This window comes from Lycorma delicatula, chromosome 1 (assembly GCF_047948215.1).
Source record: "Lycorma delicatula isolate Av1 chromosome 1, ASM4794821v1, whole genome shotgun sequence".
NCBI lineage: Eukaryota > Metazoa > Arthropoda > Insecta > Hemiptera > Fulgoridae > Lycorma > Lycorma delicatula.
In genome coordinates this window covers 276,119,992-276,140,299 of record NC_134455.1, presented here as the reverse complement: position 1 = coordinate 276,140,299, position 20,308 = coordinate 276,119,992, and the positions used below count along the sequence as shown (strand labels likewise).

General features: G+C 31.2%; 1 protein-coding gene across 1 annotated transcript; it reads left to right on the top strand.

Moving 5' to 3' along the window:
• The first annotated feature begins 17,192 nt into the window (after positions 1 to 17,192).
• LOC142317835 (uncharacterized) lies at positions 17,193 to 17,735 on the top strand. Its single transcript, XM_075354384.1, has one exon. It carries the CDS (start codon positions 17,193 to 17,195, stop codon positions 17,733 to 17,735), a length of 543 nt encoding a protein of 180 aa, XP_075210499.1.
• The last annotated feature ends 2,573 nt before the right edge of the window (positions 17,736 to 20,308 follow it).

The following is a 20,308-nucleotide window of genomic DNA, read 5'->3' as shown; positions in this document are numbered from 1 at the left end:
GGTCCGGCATACAAATCTGACGATTTTGTAGTAATTGTTATGTTGGGACCACTGTCAATGAGAGGGCGGGAATGTTGTACATCGACAGTTTTATTCATGCTATTTCAGTAGCCAGTATGTTGTGGTCGGGTGAACAACGAACGTTTGTGATTGAAGCCTATTTTAAAAATAACGACTCGGTTATTGTAACACAGTGTTTATTTTGCAGACATTTCAATTTAAATCGACACGCTTCTGTTTCTAGTAGGAATACGATATTGTTGTGGGCGAAGAATTTTAGGAACACATCGTCTACTTTAAAAATGAAACCAACAGGACGAAAACGGGTTATGAGAACGCCTGAAAACATTAACGCTATAAGGTTAGCTGTTACGCGGTCTCCACGACGTTCAGCAGCGAGACATGCTGCTGCGCTAGCCATTTCTGATCGAAGTGTACAACGAATTCTTCATACCGACCTGAATTCCATCCGTATAAGATGATGTTAGTGCAGCAACTTAATGCAAATGAATGGGCGTCTCGCAAAGCAGCTTGCGAGGTCATCCTCGAAAATGTCTACCAGGATGCCATTATTCTTTTAACTGACGAGACAAAATCACCGTTATTGGGCTTCGCATAATCCACAGCAAATTCTTGAAAAACCACTTCACAGTCAATATGTTACAGTGTGGTGTGCGGTTTCAAAGTTCGACATAACTAGCCCATATTTTTTTGAGGAGTTAAATCGCAGAGTAACAGTAACATCTCATCAATACGTAAACATGAATGAATTTCTTCGACCGAAACTGAATGACTTTCAAGGACATGAAGTTTGGTTTCAACAGGATGGTGCCACCGCTCATACGGCGAGAATCGCAATGGATGTTCTGCGAGAAACTTTACCTGGACGTTTGATTTCCCGATTTGGCGACATTCGTTGGCCAGCGCGTTCACCTGATCTGGCTGTTTGTGATTTTTTTCTTTGGGGGTATCTCAAACATTAAGTCTTCAATAGTTGACCACAGTCAATTGCAGAACTCAAGGAGGCCATTCAACGAGAAATTGAAGCAGTTCCACAAGTGACGATTGAGCGAGCAATGTCAAATTTTAGAATGAGGTTAAGTGAATGTGTAAGGAGTAATAGAAAACATTTGGACGACATAATATTCAAATAAAAAAAAATCTATGTAAGTAATTCACTATAAAGTGCAAAAATTGATCTTAATTTGATATATTAAATGTTTTAATAGTACAAAACACAGTTTAATTATTATCTCTCAAAAATCGTCAGGTTTATATGCCGGACCCTGTATAAATAAGTATAATATACTCAAATAATCAATCAGTAATTATACAAACTATAAATTAATAAACACATATAAAAATAATAATAATATTAATAAAGGACCAGAGCAGACACAAGTGATATATTCAAACAAGCTACAATATTATAAAAACATATAATATGGAATACTTGTTATATACAATTAATTGCTAGTCATTGGTTAAATTCCTACTACAACAATAACCACAGAATCAAGAAGATAATGAATTATTTTCTAAGCAACTTCTCACAGGAGTAGAAAAGTCAATTGCTGAATTCATAGAAACAGTCTGTTATGTTAGATCCAACATCTAACATAAGGTTCTAGCAATCTAGTACTTGTTATATCACTTTACTTGGAAGACTTCCTTTGTGTGCCTTAGTAGCAATCATAACATCTTGATACAACTACCCATCATTGAAAAAACTAAGATTAGAGAAACTAGACTAATCTGTGTAATAAGAAGATGCTGATCTATATGTGAAAAAATAAGAAAGTTGCCACTGAACAGCTTTAATTAAATTGGAAGTAGAATTTCTACCATAATTCCAAATTGGGCAGTAGTATTCATCATTCTCCTAGCCACTGTATTGAATAAATGTGGGAACATGATTATTTTAACTTCTTACGATTACTATTTTGAGATTATTGCAAAATCTATAAAAGATATTAATGTAAAATATTCCCCTACTCTTTTGAGGATATTAAAAACACTACACTGAAATGTGTGTGATTTAGTCTCAGTTTTTTGTTCTGAGACATATTATTTTATTTATTCTTCACCAGTTTTAATTGTACATTTAAATAAAACTCAGATTTAAAGACGTTATTATTTGGTGTTACTTTTAAATTCAAATTTAAATACTTCATTTTATTATTATGACTCCAGATATAGTCTTTTTGCAAACAATCGATATAATTTATTTTTGTAAAGCTATGAAGACTTTTTTTGTCTGTTAGTTAATTCAAGTCAGGATGGAGGTACTATTTACCAGATATTATGTACTCACCATAATTGATTTTCTACCCTACAGCAGGTCCCTTATTCATCTTTGCATCCGTTTCTGTTCCAAGCCTTCTCCTTTGTCCCCTTGTAGTTTTCAAACTTTACCTCATCTATTAAATTGATTTTTTTTCATCCTCACTTCCTTTCTTTTTCTACTGAATCTTTCAATGCAATTTTCAAGATTCCACTTTCTCTAACCCACATGTTCCAACCAGTTCCCTTTTCTTATTTGTGCTTCCAGAATAAATGCTCTCTCTTCTATAATCCCGTTCATTAATCTCTTTTCCTCACTTCATCAGTTCATCTTATTTTCTCCATCCTTCTACATTCACATCTCTTAAGCCTTAAATCCAGTCCTTCTCACTGTTCCTCATCCTCCATATTTCTTTTCCATATAACAAGACATTCCATACATGCTTTTGGCTAACCTCTTCCATAACTGTAAATCCAGACATTTACTAAATATTACTGAAGGATTCCTTTGCAGTTGCTCTCCTTTCTTTTATTTCCATTGTGTTCTTGTAGTCTTCTGATACTATAGACACGAAACATCTGTAAATTTTTACTTTTTCTATTTTTCCTTCACTTGTCCTTAACACTAAATTCTTGTTTTGTTTACTTCCATTACTTTAGTTTTCCTATATTTATTTTCATTCTTCACTCTTTCACTCCTTCTTCCAGGGCTGTTAACAATCATTGAAAAGCATGTGTGTGTCATCAGCAAGAATTACCGTACTGTCGGCAAACCTTATGCAATTAATTTTGCCCTTCCATACTTATTCCTCCTTTTCTTTCTTCTAATCTATTCCTTATCATATCTTCAACAAAAATGCTGAGCAATGTCAATGACAGACAGCATCCTTACCTAACACCTTGACCTTTCTTTCTTTTTTCTATTTAGCCTCCAGTAATTACGGTTCAGATAATACTTCAGAGGATGATATGTATGAGTGTAAATGATGTATAGTCTTGTACAGTCTCAGTTTAACCATTCCTGTTAATTGAAACCCAACCACCAAAGAACACTGGTATCCATGATCTAGTATTCAAATCCGTGTAAAAATAACTGACTTTACTAGAACTTGAACAATGGAACTCTTGACTTCCAAATCAGCTGATTTGGGAAGACATGTTCACCACTAGATCAACCCGGTGGGTTCTTAACACCTTGACCTAGACTCATTCAATCATACTCTTCCTTATTTTCATTGCTGCTATTTGTCTCATTGATAATTTTTTAATTAATCTTCTATTTTACATTTTATTTGTCTATTCTTAAGAAACTCCATCATTCTCTCCCATTTGATTCTATCAAATGCCTCTTCTAAATCTATGAAACACAGACTCCCTTCCTCTTTCAAAATATCTCTCCCCAACTATCCTCAGTATCGCAATGGCATCTATGATTCCTTTTCTGAAGCCAAACTGTTACTCTCATGAATTCTTTTCTATTATCCTTACCAACTTTCTTATTCTTTAGCGGCATGGATTATTAAACCTATTTATCATTGTCACATTTTCCAGTTATAATTTACCTTGGAACTGATATCATTACAATTTTCCAGTCTTCAGGCTATTCTCTAATGTATATCAAATTATACAGTTCAACTAGTCTTTCCATTCCTTCCTACTTTAAATATTTATTTTATTTTATTTTAAGTATATCTACTCTAGTCAATATTTTATTATTCACTTCTTTAATTGCTTTTTATAGTTCCCATTTTAAAATCAAAAGTTGTTTATCCTGGTCAGCTACCTCCCATTATTTTTTTATTTTATTTGCTCAGGTGCTCTTATCATGTGAAGATCCTATATGAATTCCTTCCATCTCTTTGTTAATTCATTCTTCTCATTTTAAATTTTATCATCCTTATGTTAAATTTCTCTCATTTTGCCATTCCATTTCCATTTATCCAATTTTCAATACTATCCTCTTTCATTTTTCCTATTGTTTTTATACCACTTTCTTTCTTCCATATTCTTTTGCTTTTCTGATGATACTTATGCTCTCTTGGCTCCATCTACCTCATAATAACATATTTTTTCTTCTTCCGCTGTTTTTATTATTTATCTTTCATTTTCCTTTTTTTATTGTTTTAAATATTAATTTATTTAAGATACTTAGTGCACCCATTTTGCTACTTCATTTCTCATAATTATTGACACTTTATTTTTTCCTTTCTCTCTTCCAGGATAGAATATGATAAATTTTCTACTCTTCATTTCCTCCAGTCCTTCACAAGTTACTTTCTTTCTAGTCCAAATACAAGTCTTTACATTCCAATTTTTACTATATGCAGTCAGTCCTTAATTTTCTTTTATTGCTTCTCCTGGTTATCTGAATGACAAGCTACTCTAACTCCAAAACATTAAACAGGAAAAGCCAACTTCATAGCATAATCACTGGATCTTTAATATAGTGTTTTCCTTTTGTGTTCTAATGCTGTTGACTTACTGAAGAAATTCTTCCACTTTAATGCCCTGTAATACCAGTCCTCCTCTGCCTTCTGAGGATGCCATTGGCACTTGTAATGAGATAACTCCTTACACTAGGATTAACTCGCTCCCTTTATTAGTTAAACACTTATATATATACTAACAGCTACTAATACATACAATTATTTCTTCCTCTTTACTACGGGGAGGTAAATATCAGGATTTCCTCTTCACCTAATATCAGACCTCTCAGAATCATTTCCTAATTTCTCTAGTTTTAAGTACAAGGTAAATCAATAATAGTATTTCAGAGATTTGATAGATTGATGATGTCAAAAATGAGTTTAACAACAGTGGTGTTACAAATATTACACTGGAGGTTATTAAAATAAAAAAGTAAATTTTAAGCTAAAAAATAGTTTTTATTTGATAACAATCATATGTTATTTTGTTCATTTATTATAACTAGTGAAAAAAATGTAATTTTACAATCATTTAGAGTTTATTTAATCTGTTCATAAGCAATTATCCCATAAGCTGCACCAAGCAGCCAATTAATTTTTTAGACATTTTGGTCCACCTTCCTTTATGGAGTTAGGCATTTGGGATTTAGTGAAGTTTCATGACAGGTTCCCATTAAACTACAAGGGAAACGTGATATGGAAACCATAATTAAATAATAATGTAATTCTTCGTACCTTTATTGAATCACATTTATTACAAATAAGATAAATAAATAAAATAAAAATTTGTTTGGATAGTGTAATCTTGTGTATGTCTAATAACTTAATTTTTTTTTAATACTGAAACATAAGAGCCCAACATTCTTCAGTTCTAGAGAATATGTATTTTAATGGATTACAATGAAAATTTGTTACTGCAAAATTTGCTAATAAACTTCCAGTTTTTTTTTTTTTTTTTTTGTTTTTTTTTTTTTATTTAATAGTGATAACTTCATTTGTTGCCAAAATTAATTTTTTCTCTTGATAAAGGAAGGAAATTAGCTGACAATAAATTAAAAACAAAGCTATGATTCATATTTACATCATGTAGCTTAAATCAAATTATTTTACTGTTATGTAATAACTAACAGTGTACAAAATGAATTACAAACATAATTTTTATTTTATTAATTTTAAGATTTTCAGGATACTATTCTTCTTTATCAAAACTGGAATACTTTCATAGAAAAAAAATCAGTTTTCTAGCTCTTAGCCACATATACATGTAGATTCACTTACACAAAGGTACATTCATACAAAACCTATTTATTACATATTGTAGAAAGTACATTATTGCAAATTAATTCCTATTCTTAAATGTATATAATGATTTCAAAAGATGTGCTATGAGGTAAAAATATTACCAAATTTTAATTAATGAATGCAAATATTTTTCATATTTTTTCTTTTAGTTGTGCACTCACTATCCTCTTATGGAAAATTTCTTGGTCAAGCTTCATAACAAAACTGAATGGCTTATCTTATTAAACGTGATGATAAATGAACACAAAAAAATTATTTTTTCTGTTGACAATTGTTTAATTTCAGAATAGATCATCTAGTTATTTAATCCAGAGTATTTTTATGTGTTTCTTCTTGCTCAGAATTATCAGAAAGTATTCTTGAATTCAGTTTCAATTGTAAAATTAAAATAGAAAAATGCTGATATATTTATATAATAGTAAATCTTACAATTCCTACTGAGATTTAATAAAACTTAATTTCAGTTAACTTTTGATTTAGAAGTCTGGGTTTTAATATCGTTCAGTATTGCAAGAAGGAACCTGACACTTGATACTGAAAGAGAGATATGAAGGAAGAGAAGGTACGGACTATCCTTGAGAGGTGATGGACCTCATTAATATTAAGATATGGCTTAGAAGAAGGTGGTAATGCCTTAGGAGGCCTAAAGAAAGACTTCTTTCAACTGAGCAGCACACAGATTATAATGGCTGCTATTGTCCATTAGAAATGAAATATTCAAGAAGTACCTTGATAATCTTTTTCCCCTAAATAGTGGCAGGCACTTTTTATGAAAAACCACCAACCATCTTTGACAGGCTTCACCTACATCAATCACCTTTGTTAAAAGCTTCAAATGGAACATGGCTAGGAGCAACTCCATAAATGCCAACCTATTTGCTTCTCATTTGAACAAGGTATTTTTTACTGCTGGACATACAGGGTTCTGATGAACATGAATTACTTGAATTTCTAGACAGCTCGAGTCCACTGTCTTTACCAATTAAGCCCTTTTTTAATATCTAGAATTCTCGGAGTAAACAAGGAAAGAAAGACATTAAAAAAGGCTTCAGGCTTTGATTTAATCACTCATAAGATATTAGTAATGCTTCTGTACAAGGCCATCTGGTACATAATGAATTTTTTCAATGGGATACTCCAAACAACATGTTTGCCATCTGGGAGGAAGGTCTTCCATATAGCAATGGTCCTGAAGTCAGGTAAATCTCCTTATGATATTACTTCTTTCTGACCTATAAGCATTCTACTGAAACTTTCAAAGTTGTTGGAAAAGCTGTTTTTCCAGAGGCTGTGGCCTATCTTAGAGTAACAGGAGATTATACTAGATAATCACTTTGGCTGCAGAAGCAGATAGTTTACGATTGAACAGATTCATAGAGCTCGTACCATCATAACCAGGTGCCTGGAGGAAAAAAGTACTGCTCACCAGCATTTTTAGATGTTCAGCAGGCCTTTGAGTTTAAGTTCAATCAGCAACTATGCAGGTTCTTATATATAAAGTCAGTAGCTCCTCAGGGCTCTGTTCTGAGGCCTGTTCTGTATTTGATTTCCCCATCAGACCTTCCTGCTCACAATTAAATCATTTTTTAATTTTTTTGCTGACAACACATCAATCTTAGCTGATAATGTAGATCCGAGTCAAGCCTCAAAATAACTGCAATTAGAGTTAAACAAAATTGGCGCTTGCCTGACGAAATGGAAAATGAGGGTGAAAAATCAAAACAAAACAAGCTGTGACATTTACTTTTGGAAGGGGTGATTGTCCAAAGGTCCACCTGAATGGCATAATGTACATCCCTCACACAGATCATTTATGACCCCTTAGCATAAACTTGGATTGTCATCTGACAGGGAATGGGCCATGTAGTAGAAAAGAGGAAACAATTTAGGTAGAAACTCCCAGTTATCGTTGTCTAATTATTATCTGTTGGTTTATAGAAATATAATATCCTTAAACCTACCTAAATATAAGGTATCTAGCTATGGAGTATGATGAGAAATAGCAATATTAAGATATTTCAAAGATACCAAAATAAATTGTGAGGACAACAGAGGCACTGTGGTTTGTTAGGAATAAAAACAACAGTGATGATATCAGGCTACTGAAACGTTTTCATGTGCTGGACCTAGGTGATGTAACCATAGGAATGAATTGAAGAGTGGCAACACAGGATGACTCTGTACTGTGTAGTGAACATCACTTTAATAATCTACAATTTGCATATATTTTTATTTACCAACGAATATTTATTTTATCTATAGTATTATTTTTCATGTATAGTTAGACATTATTTTTATTTTTTCTTCCTGTGATTAGTGATTTATTTCTAGTGCTATGTTAAGTATTGAAATATTAAATGAGAGATTTCATCAGCTCACACCTTTGATGAGGTCTGGCGGCCTGGTCTGCTGTATCAGCTAAAACAATGCCTCCCTCAGCCATTCTACTTAGTCTTGCAAAGTTACCTGGACTGGTGTTTTTACCAAATTAAGTTCAACCAGGAACTATGTGGGTTCTTCTATAGAATGTCGGAAGTTCCTCAGGGCTTTGTTCTGTGAATTTTTCTGTATTTCATTTTCACATCAGACCTTCCTGCAACAGATTATGTCACTGTAGCATTGCAGATGCGATGCTAATCTTAGCTGATAATGAAGATCAAAATTAAGCTTCACTAAACTTCAGTCAAAGTTAGACTTTATTTTGTATTACAAAAGAAACAATTTCAGTGTTCAGTAAGGTAGATTGAATAGGTTTGATTGAATCTTTGGATGTGTTCCCTATTGCAAGCATAAGCCTATTCATGGTTGTAGATAGATATCTATCAGATCTGCTATCATTTTTTAATTAAATATGTCCAAAAAATATCTGCAGAAAGCTATTAAGGACAGAAATACTTGTTCATAGCATCTCTAACTAATCAACTCATACACATTATCAGGTACAGGAACTAGAACTCAATCCTTATCAATTTTCTGAAACTGTTTAAATGTTAGAGTCAGAGAACATTGTTCTCTGAGTGACCATTAACATTTTAAATATTCAACATCATATTTAACTTTTTTTTTTCATTAAGAATAGTTAAAAATTTATTAATTTTATTTTTTTTTATTTTAAGAAAGTAAACAAAAAAATAAATAAAATTAATATCTTATACTGGTCAGACAGGTCAGACTGGTCAGACAGGTGTGCTTTAGATCACATGTGTTTCTACCATATCTTAATTATTTGTTTTCTAAATATGACAATCATATATTCACCAGGAATGAATTAAGCTGACAGATTAGTTTTAATGTTTGGAAGCATTAACGGATTGCTTTTATTGATTAAGAACAGAAAAATTTTAAATCTTTGTATTAAAATTTTTTTTTAACTAGTCATTCGAGGGTTGCTTTGCTCATCTGACCATCTGGCTGGGAGGCAGAGCACCCTGGAACCCCAAAGAGCTCCCTTCAGTCACCATTCCTATGTAGCTAGAGGGCTCCGCATCCTGGACCCCTGCAGTGTTTGCTACCCTCTTGATTGGAGGATAATATTGATAATAACAAATAAAATATTCAGGCTTTATTGAGACTTGAAAAAGAAACTAAATTACAAAATACAGAATAGTAGTAACTATGGTAAATAAGAAAAATAACTAGAAAATATGGTAAATAAAATAGAGTAACTAAAATATGTTTTACGACAAAGAATGCACAACTTATTTATGTTGCCATAGTGACAGAAATATAATAATGAAATATAAGGATTAATCTTTGATTTCCTTAATGATATCTTTAATTCACAAATTCATCCCCAAAGGGGCTAGGGCCTCTGTCTTGCGTAAAGTCTTCCCTGAGACAACATAAATATACCCTGCAAATTTGAAAGAAATTGGTCAGTTGCAGGACCAACTGACCAATTTCTGATGTCTGATGCCTGAAGCCTGATGCTTTTACAAACAAACAAATTCACAAACAGATAACGTTTTTATATAAGATAAACATTAAAAGTGATAATGTATTATTGATTAAATAGTCATAACATAAACTTTACAAATCACCAGCTATTTTTATTGAAAATAAATATTTCTATTCTTTCGTTTACTTCTTAGACATTCTTCTTTTCACAGTGCCTTGATTTGGCTGATGTAGTGATGAGTTGACTTTAATTTCTCTTAGCCACGAATGTTCTGTTGAAGAATTGTTTTGCATTGGTAAAACATATTAAATCTAATGTTGGCGTATCGTGTCATCGAGTCCTCCAACTTGTACGTCTTAATTCTTTTCCATTTCAAGATTATATTTTCAATCATAATTGCATTTTATCAGCATTGCTATATCCTGTTCAATACATTCTTTTAATTTTATTTTGGTTGTTTTTGTTTCGATGGGCACTGTCGAGATTTCTGAGAGTTGTTTGATATTTAACCATGTAAGTGTGCATTTTTTGGCTATAATTTCAGTCCCATCCGACTGCATCGTCTTGTTTTACCGTAATTTCATTGAAGAGTGGCCTCCGCAGGTTAACCAACGTTACTAATGCGTGAAGTGATTGTTCCAAGACTGAGGAAAGTTTATGTTTTTTTTCTTGTATGCATATATTTAAAAAAAAATAGTATGACGCTTGTCATTTTGAAGTAATCATACTGAAAATAAATCCAAATACTGAAAGATAAATCCGTAAAGAAACACAAACTGGAACATTTTCAGTTTTAAGAATACTATGCCTAACCGGAATTCGAAGACGGGACTTCCACAAGAAATGCCAAGACACTACCTATTCAGCCATGGAGGTTGGCTAATGACCATAGCCTTTGGCGCCCGTGACAAAAAAAAAAATATAATTTCTTGTATGGATCTCATTTTATTTATTTTTTTCTAAGCAGTGTATTGTTTGTTTGTTTGTAATAAATTAGAAAAAAATAAAGCTCGATAATCTGTACATGTGTACAGTTTAATTACAAATGTTTGCTGTTCAGAATATTATAAAATGTATAAAAATAATCTAATCTAACAATGTAGAAAATAGTATTAACACTGATTTTTATTTATATTTTGTTCCAGAACGTAAAGGATTTCTAAAGTGATAGAAGATAAAGACTTCATTACTTGGTTTAAATGTAATTTTCAAGATTTGTCAGTTATGTATATTTATTCTTTTTATATTAAAATTAAGTAGTCAAAACAACTGAGTAACCCATTGATGTAATCACTTTTTTCTGCTTAACATCAAATAAGTGAAATTAAATTGGGTATAAAATTCTATTCGAAGTTGAACGTCACTTTTTTCGTTAAAAAATAAACCGTGAATTATTATCACTAGAACAGGGTACTTTTTTTGTTTACACATTTAAGTGAAACCTTAATTTGTTTAAAAGAAATATCCTCTGTGGTGGAAGAACAGCCTAAAACAAGTACTATATTGCTATAGCTATAGTGTAGGCAGAGTATCAAGGGAATAATTTGTTGCAAGTGCAATTTGGTCTACTGGTTCGTCCTGGTGCCAGTAATCCGCTTCTACCTAGTATTAAGGACCCCTCTACAGAGAAATTAGTCACTCTTAGTTTCATCCCTTTTAATTTAAACTATGCATTTTGTCTTATGAACACGACCGGATTAAAAGTATCATGACTCTTCGTTTTAGGCAAAACTTTTAATCCAGTATTGTTCGGATGATTGTAATCTCTGCCTACTTATTCTTAAATTAGAAAACAAGTTCTATTTATTTTTAGATTCATATTTTCTAATTTGTATGCAAATTAGAAAGAGAAGTTTATACCGCGTTTTGAAGAAAAATATATTTATTATAACTAATTATACATTTATACAAAGATTATCGTTTCACTAGCTATCTATTGATTGTTTTGAAATTATCATTCTCAAGAAATTTTATTTTACTAAATTTTATAAAAACTATAATAACACAAGGCGTTAAAAATGTAGTAATCCAAAGCTGTTATTTATAAAATTTTGAACTTGGTTTTTTTTAAGAATTGCAAATGAGCTGAATTTAAAACAGCTCCAGTTCTATTTTATACAATAATGGAGATATCATCAAGAGTTATTTTTACAAAGGATATTTCATTTCTACTTAAATTAATTCAACTTCCCATTATTTAAAGCTGCAAGATAAGATCGTAATTCTAAAGTGCGGCACGGTTTCATTAAATACGTTAACATTTTATCTGTAGTTTTCTCAGTTGCAGAGTTTGACTGACAAAATGTTTTTATATTCATTTAAGCAATGTTTAGTCATACTTTAGTTTTATCTGAATTAGATTTAAAAATGTCACTACTTTATGCTCTAAAACCGGCTTTAGGGATCAGTATGTTTAAAACATTTTTTAAAATGTTATCGTTAGAAAATTATCATTACGATGCATAATTATTTTCTAAAAATACAATTTCAACTTTTCAGATAAAACAACTGGCCAGATATTTTTTTTAGAATAAAGACATATGATAAAATTTATACTAGTAGGAAATGGGGTATAGTATAGTCATTGAATCTCTCTCTGCATTGACACGCTGTTAGTGACGTACATCATAAATGAGTAAAACCAGGCACATTAAGAACATATATTTTTTGAAACAGATAGAATAGTAACTCAATTATGTTTTAAAAAGCAGTGAAGAGAAGAATCGGTAGAATATCAAAAGATAATGTCGTTCTGCAAATTGATTAATGATAGAGAGATCATTGGTATTTTATTGAAGAAAAATAATTAAATACTAACTTGAGTCAAGGTACCTCTCCTCTCTTGCTTGTTATTCAGTCAAGTCCAGAACATTTGATCTGAAAAGAACTCTTTTGCTGATCAAAATACTGTTACAGTTCTAATAATTGATACTACCATAGTATTAATTGTAAGAAGGCTTTAACTACGTGATATCCAGTTTCTCTTTTCGCTTATCCTTAGCAACTCCTGTTCATCAACTTAATTCTCGGACATGGTTTTGCAGTTATCTTTCTAATAATTAGTAGTAAAACTATGACCTTCCGGGTTGGTCTAGCGGTGAACGCGTCTTCCCAAATCAGCTGATTTGGAAGTCGAGAGTTTCGGCGTTCAAGTCTTAGTAAAGTCAGTTATTTTTACACGAATTTGAATACTAGATTTTGAATACCGGTGTTCTTTGGGAGTTGGGTTTCAATTAACCACACATCTTAGGAATGGTCGAACTGAGACTGTACAAGGCTATACTTAATTTACACTCACACATATCATCCTCATTCATACCCTGAAGTATTATCTGAACGGTAATTACCGGAAGATTAACAGGATAAAGGAAAGTAGTAAAACTATTAATACCAATATCCTTCTGATTCTTCTTTGTTCACTCTTTGTCATATATATTCCATTTTTAATTAGTAGTTTTTATTATGAATTAATCTATCTAATTTAAAAATCATAGATTACTTTTATTTCAATAGCGCCTCTTTTGTTTCAGTTCAGGATTGCTAGGAGCCAAGTACTAAGCAGAAAGCAATATGCAGATCCAGTGACTAGCTGTATATGTTGAACCAATCAAATTTAATTAGAGTGTCTGTATAAAATGCTCGTTTTGCCACCTTCCCCACAACCAACAGTTATGGAAAGATAACTTTTGAATCAATCGATTAAAATTAGAACGCTTGATTGTTGTGATAATGGTCCGCATCGCTCAAGTCACGCCAGAATATATAAACTGCTTGGTAATCTGAACCTCTTACTGATTCGTGTACTATTCGAGAAATCTCGTTCTTTAATCTCGTTTAGTAAAGGATCTTACCCTTAAGAGGTTGGTATGCACCAAGCCTAAGGGAAAACACCCGCCTAGTGACGTTCCGGTCGCTACACCACTCCCTCCCCGTTCAGTTGGGCTTTAACGGGAGTTGTCTATCGCTCTCTGACTTTTTACATCTCATAGTAATAAGCCTGGCCTCGTTGGGATGTCACCGATGTAAATGCCTCGGTAGACATCTGCATCAGTGATTTATTAATTCAGCTTTTGCTTTCGCTGTAGGCCTCGTCCGGATATATTGAATGTCCTACATCGTAACTAGCTAACCAAGCTCGCAAAAGCGCGAACTCGGCTCTAGTTCAGTTATTATGAGCCAATTTCGTCAATGTATTGTAATGCGAGGCAAAATAAACACAACATACCACCAAAGATATTGATCGCAACAACAAAATTTAGTCCTAGTTCCCATAGTGCTCAACTTTAGTTCAAACCCCAGACTTAGGTTAAATACGTAACTCGTAACCTTGTATCTCGTATAAAGACGGTAACCTAAAATTTGTATTATTCAACTTGGTGTGTATTTTTTTTTATTAACTTCATTTTATTTATGTTTTTAATTTTTTTTTAGTTTAAAAAACATTACTTCAAGAATAAATTTTTAAATTGTAAGGTTTAAAAGCAGTTTTTCAATTTGGTCGATCGATGTTAAAAATAAATCCTCGGGCAACAGAAAATTTATATTTATAAATGAAAGATTCAAAATAAAACTTTATAATCTTTCATACTGAAATAAAAGAAATTCTTTATATTATTTAAATACTAACTCTAACGCTATTCCAGAGTAATAAACAAGGTCTTTTTCTTTTTGTATAACTTATAAATATTTGGCCCTCACCACTGCTACAAAAACTTTCTTAGAAAAATTTCCTTTCGCAAGAATCAAACATTCAGAAGTAGTCTTTTCAAATAATGAAAAATATTTGTAAATCATTACGGAAAATTTTAAAATAAAATGAATTAACAAAATTAAGTGTAAATGATTTTATTAACAAAGTTTTAATTTTTAATAAATTGGTATCTTTATTCACATAATTCATAACATAACTTCTTATACTATGAACAGTTATTAACCATTAGCAAATTAGAGGATCAAAAATCGTAGGATTTTTTTCATTTTTTTAAGCTATAATTCATATAAAAGTTAGATTGAGAATAATGATGTTACAATTTTGCTAAAGAATTTTTCTTTTTACCTGTTGATATTTTGTACAATAATTAGTGAGAATAAATTCCCAAATAAATAGTACACGGTCGTGCTTAGAAACCATCTACAAAATTGAATCTTTGTGAAAATTATCACGAATTCTAGTGTGATTATATTTTCTTTAAAAAATTATAATAATAACAGTAAGTAGTTAATCTTACTGTCGTGAAATTTAACAAAGAATGAAAATAAAGATTTTTCTATAGAATACATATTTGAATTTTATGAAATTAATGGGAACTCGGAAAAAATAAATAAATGTATGAATAGAGAACGACATTGTACAAATATCAAAAAATTTCCTCTCTCATGAGACCAGTTTTCATGTTATAAAAAGTACTTCTCGTAATGACCACCTTTCAACTCTACCCTACAACAATAAATTATAGAAGTGTAAATTAGTTTGCATAACTTTTTTAATAACATACTTTCAAACAATTTTAGGATTTTTCAATCCCAAATTTCATTCACTGTTTACTGTGTAATGTAAATTTAGCATACATAAACTTATAAACTTGAAAGTTTAATTACATTGTACAATTATGAAACAAACCTCTTTGTTTGAATCTCCTACAAAATGTTTACTGAAATTTTTATACAGAAAATAAGTTAAAAAAATTGATAATTCTTATAAATAAAAAATAACATTCAGTTTTTGAACATAATTTTATAAAGATATTAGAACACTGTTCATATCTGATAGATTTGAAGTGTATGTAGTATTTTTATTACGAATAAACGCTCAATAATAGGTTTCCAAAGAATTAAAAAGAAATTGCGCTTATTAAACACGCGAGATTCAGCGACTATGAGATCCTACATGATCGTTACTAATTAATTCAAGTTACATACATACTTCAGATAAAGTTTTGTATGTAATTTTGCAATTGTACTTGCTGGAGGAATTCAGTAAGGTTTTTGGAAGACATTACATTAATGGAATTCATAGGCTCTTTTCACATGCTCATATCATTTTATTGGTAAAATATAATTTTTTAAATAATTTGCAGCCATCTTAATAAATGTTGAAAAATTTGGATTTTATCCATTTATAGAGATAAATATGCTTAACAGAATGCACAACAAAATTACTTTTAAAATTTCAGCTTTATCTATGTATGCTACAAAATATTTCGTTCACTATTTTATGTTTCGATGCATTTTTTCACATTCTAAAAAGGCATAGTGAAATCTTAATAACTACAAATTAAATAAATACAAAGAAAATTAAAAATAGTATTTAAATGAAAAATTATACAGAAATTTAGTAAGAGAATACTCCGGATAGACAACAAAGCTGAAGTCCGGAAATCGAGTGGAAATAAATGATCGCCGAGAACAATTACTCCAATTCTGTCAAGAGAAGAGACTCCAAATAACAAATACAGACTTTCGGCAGTATTATCGTAGACTGAATACGTGGGTCTCATTGACCCCCTGATATCGTATCCAAATCGATTACGCCTTGATTTTAGAAAGATGGAAAACGTCAGTCAAGAATATAAAACGTGTCCTAGCGCAGACTGCGGGTCGGACCATGATCTGCTACGTCTGCTTCATGTAATCAAGTTGCGTGTCAATTGAATAAAACAGAAAAAAAGTTTTCTCAGAATCAAAAGATGGAAAACCTTTACAAACCAAAAAGCTAAGTTCAATGAAAAATATTTCGATAACGTGAAAGCATGTTAAAAAATTGGAAGAATTTAAAACCACCATCCAGGAAGCCACAGAGGAGAAAGCTAAAGAGGTGCGGCAGTCTAAAAGCAAACGAAAATGATTTCCAATTAAACTGTCCAACTTGTAAAGGAATAGAAAGAGAGTGAAAGGCACCACCGGCCAGCCCTCAGTACATTACTGGATATTGTCAGCCGAAATCCAAAGACAGTGTTGTCGTGATAAAATTCATATATTTAAAAAAACGTGAAAAAAATTGAGAAGCTGCACGGAAATAATGGAACGCGGTCTTTGATATAGTTAGGTGGAAAGATCTGTAGCGAATATTGAAGGAGATAAGCGTTAATAACCATCTTGTTATCATTATACTGACAATCTCATTCGGAATCTTTTTCAAAAGAATGGCACTGTGGTTACACTAGAAAATGTCCCAGCGGAGCCCTTTTACCCGTCGAGAGGAGTACGCCGGAGGTGTATTCTGTCTCCGATCTTATTCAACATTTACGGCGAATATATCATGTGGAAGAGCCTGAAAACGTCGTATGAAGAGGAGACGGGCGTACAACCAACTTGAGGTTGCTGATGGTACGACCCTGTTCAGAGGTACTGAAGTTGAATTAAAGGAGATCCTCAATCGAATTCAGCAAGAAAGTGAGTCACAAGGGCTGAAATGTAACATCGGAAAAACAAAAGTTATGATTGTAGACAGAGCCAACGATCTTCGAGTCAGTGATGTGCTGTGCGATTCAAAAAGGAAGATCATTTCGTATATTCAGCATACAAATAAAGAGGGAGGGGACTCATCGGCTGAAATACAAAGAATTCTCTTGGTGAAGGAGGCATTTACGAAGTTGACTGCTATTTGGAAGGATAGGGCAATCACGAGGAATACAAAGCTGAGTCTGTTTCTAGTACAACTGTTACAAGTAATCGTGAATGGCATTGACAATTCGATCATCAAAGTGGAGGACCAGAGAAGAATGCATTTGAAATGTGAGCTTACAGAAAAATGTTCTGTGTTCCATGGAAAAAAAAAAGATGATGAACAACTCGATTATAAACAGAAAATTGCTAGCAGGATATGAATGGGATCACCAGCTCTCAAAGATGAGATAAAACACCTCTGATAATAATATATGTTTTATTCTGATCATAACAACTTATTGGTGTAAACACATTATATTAAAAATTACATTTTTTCAGTGTTGTACATAATTTAATTTCATAATAGGTATTCTACAAAAAATAAAAATTTCATCCTTAGCAAAATTTCACAAACAGCAAGTTAATATTGTATTTTACAGCTACATTTTTTAAAAATATCAAACAAAAAATTGTTACTAAAAACTATTATCCCCAGGAATGTTTTCTACGAGCTGGCACGAATGAAATTACCAGAGATAAAAGAAAATGAAGGAAGTGTTAGCTTAGAGTGCCTGCTTTTTTAAAGTTATCAGAAAAATACCAAACGGTGTGCTCAAGTGAGCTATTGGTATACCATATGTTAATGTAATCACCACCTTTCAATCTAATACTGACATTTTAGTTTAACTTTTCTATACTGTACATTTATTTAACATGAAAGTTGTAAATTTTTCAATGAATATTTAAGTCCGAAACCCTCTTGATAATAATTTTAAAAGAATTTGTTGAACCATACTATTTCCCTATTATTTTTCTTTTAACTCCTACAGATCCTTTACTTATTGGTATTTGTCTTCATAAACTAAATAACATTTTGAATTAAATAAATAACGTCTAATAGAATTCGTATGTACTTTCTTAGACCTATGTCTGCATTATCGGAACTGTGGCATCACAATGACGTAACTTGTATGATATAATTCTTTCGACAATGCGACACGTAAGTACTCCAACATTCCTCCAACCTTTGAAATCATAGTAACGTGAGGGATCTTGTTAAAGCTAATTTGCAATATCATTCTACTAACCTCAGTAACAACAACAGTGGTAATAAAATCTTATATTTACATTACACTATTTGGAAAAGTTAGCATAGTCTTGTCGTTGAGAATAAATCTTATGTCTATTGATCTAAACTCATTGTTCCTAATGATTTTAGAGAATTCTACTGATTAAGATTTACAATTGTATAACAATAAATACGTACTAAACTTTTCTGAAAGGCTGGGATCTAAGCTCAAAAATATACATATACATATGGATAGAAGCATCATAAAAATAACTAATAATACATTGTGTTTAATCATGATAAAGGATTTTACCAAAGTTAAAGTACTACGAAAAACAGAAATTGCACAATTGCTTCAATTTTTTGAGCATATAATTGACATTATATCTCAAAATTTTATATCTCATCCTAAGCAATTGATCTTTTTTGAGAATATATTTCAATTATCATTTCCCTGAAATGATAATTGAAATATATGAAAAAAATTTTATAATATATGAAATACTAAACGAAATACTAGACTCTACTTTTCAAGAAACAAATTATCTAATTGTAACTCCAAAACATAAAGGGAAACATTTTGCAAAATAGAGTGATATTTCCCCTCGTTTAAAAGTTCTTTAATAAAATATTTTAATTGTTATAATCACGTGACCATTAGTATTGAGAGTTACTTAAATTTCATTTCCATTACAGTTAGTTCTTGTTACAACCTATGTTAGTTGCTAGTTCATTGTTCATGAGAATTTTAATGTTAAAAGACAACATTAGATCACCTTTTTAAGATGTTATATTTAGTGCAAAATTTCCATAATAAATTTTTAATAGGGGGAAAATTCCACAGTTTATCTTGATACTCTTTTATTCCTGCACGTTAAATCAATATCAAAACTAGTACAACTTTTGTGCTAATAACTGAAAAAGAATGTATCATTTTAGAATACATATAGTTTTAGTATTCTTTTATTTTAAAAAGTTATTGTAAGTCTGAGTAGGAAAAACTATTTTAGCCATAAATAGGGGTTAAGATAAAATAAATTTATTAAAAACCTGTTTACTGATAAACAGCTACGGTTTAAAAAAAAAAAAGAAAAGTTAATTGGTAAAAATTATTCTAGTTTTATTTTTTTAGTTAATAATTATTATTATTATCAATATGGGTTAATTAAAAAAGAAAATCAACTGCTGCAGTAAAATTTTGTTTAAGCAATATAGTATTATCCTAAAAAATGATATAGTAATTTTTATCAGTTAACTGTAATTATATTAAAGATAGTACGAAATTTCCAAATTACAAATTACTCAGTGACTAAAAGTATTTTCCTGAATACATCAAATTTCATCTGTTCCATAAGAGAAGCATCAGTCACATTCATCTTGTTTAGCATATATGTATTTTAACTACATATTGTTTGATGAAGTGCACGTAATGAGCAAATTTCATCATTTAACTGAAATTATATGGATACAATTATGAAGCCGACAGTAAAGAGAGCGTCACCCATTCATATGAGAAATATGAACTGCTGTAGTTAAGTTGAAAAGCAAAGAGACATAATTATATTTCAGCCAAGTAATTTCAAGTATATGTTGCATGAAAGGCTTTCAGTCAAGCGTATTGAAGAAAACAACTCAAAGTCTGAAATTGTAATATCAGCTATGCTTTATACACAAGCTCATTCTAAATGTAATCAGCATTTAACTACCCTTTTATCAGTTTAGAAT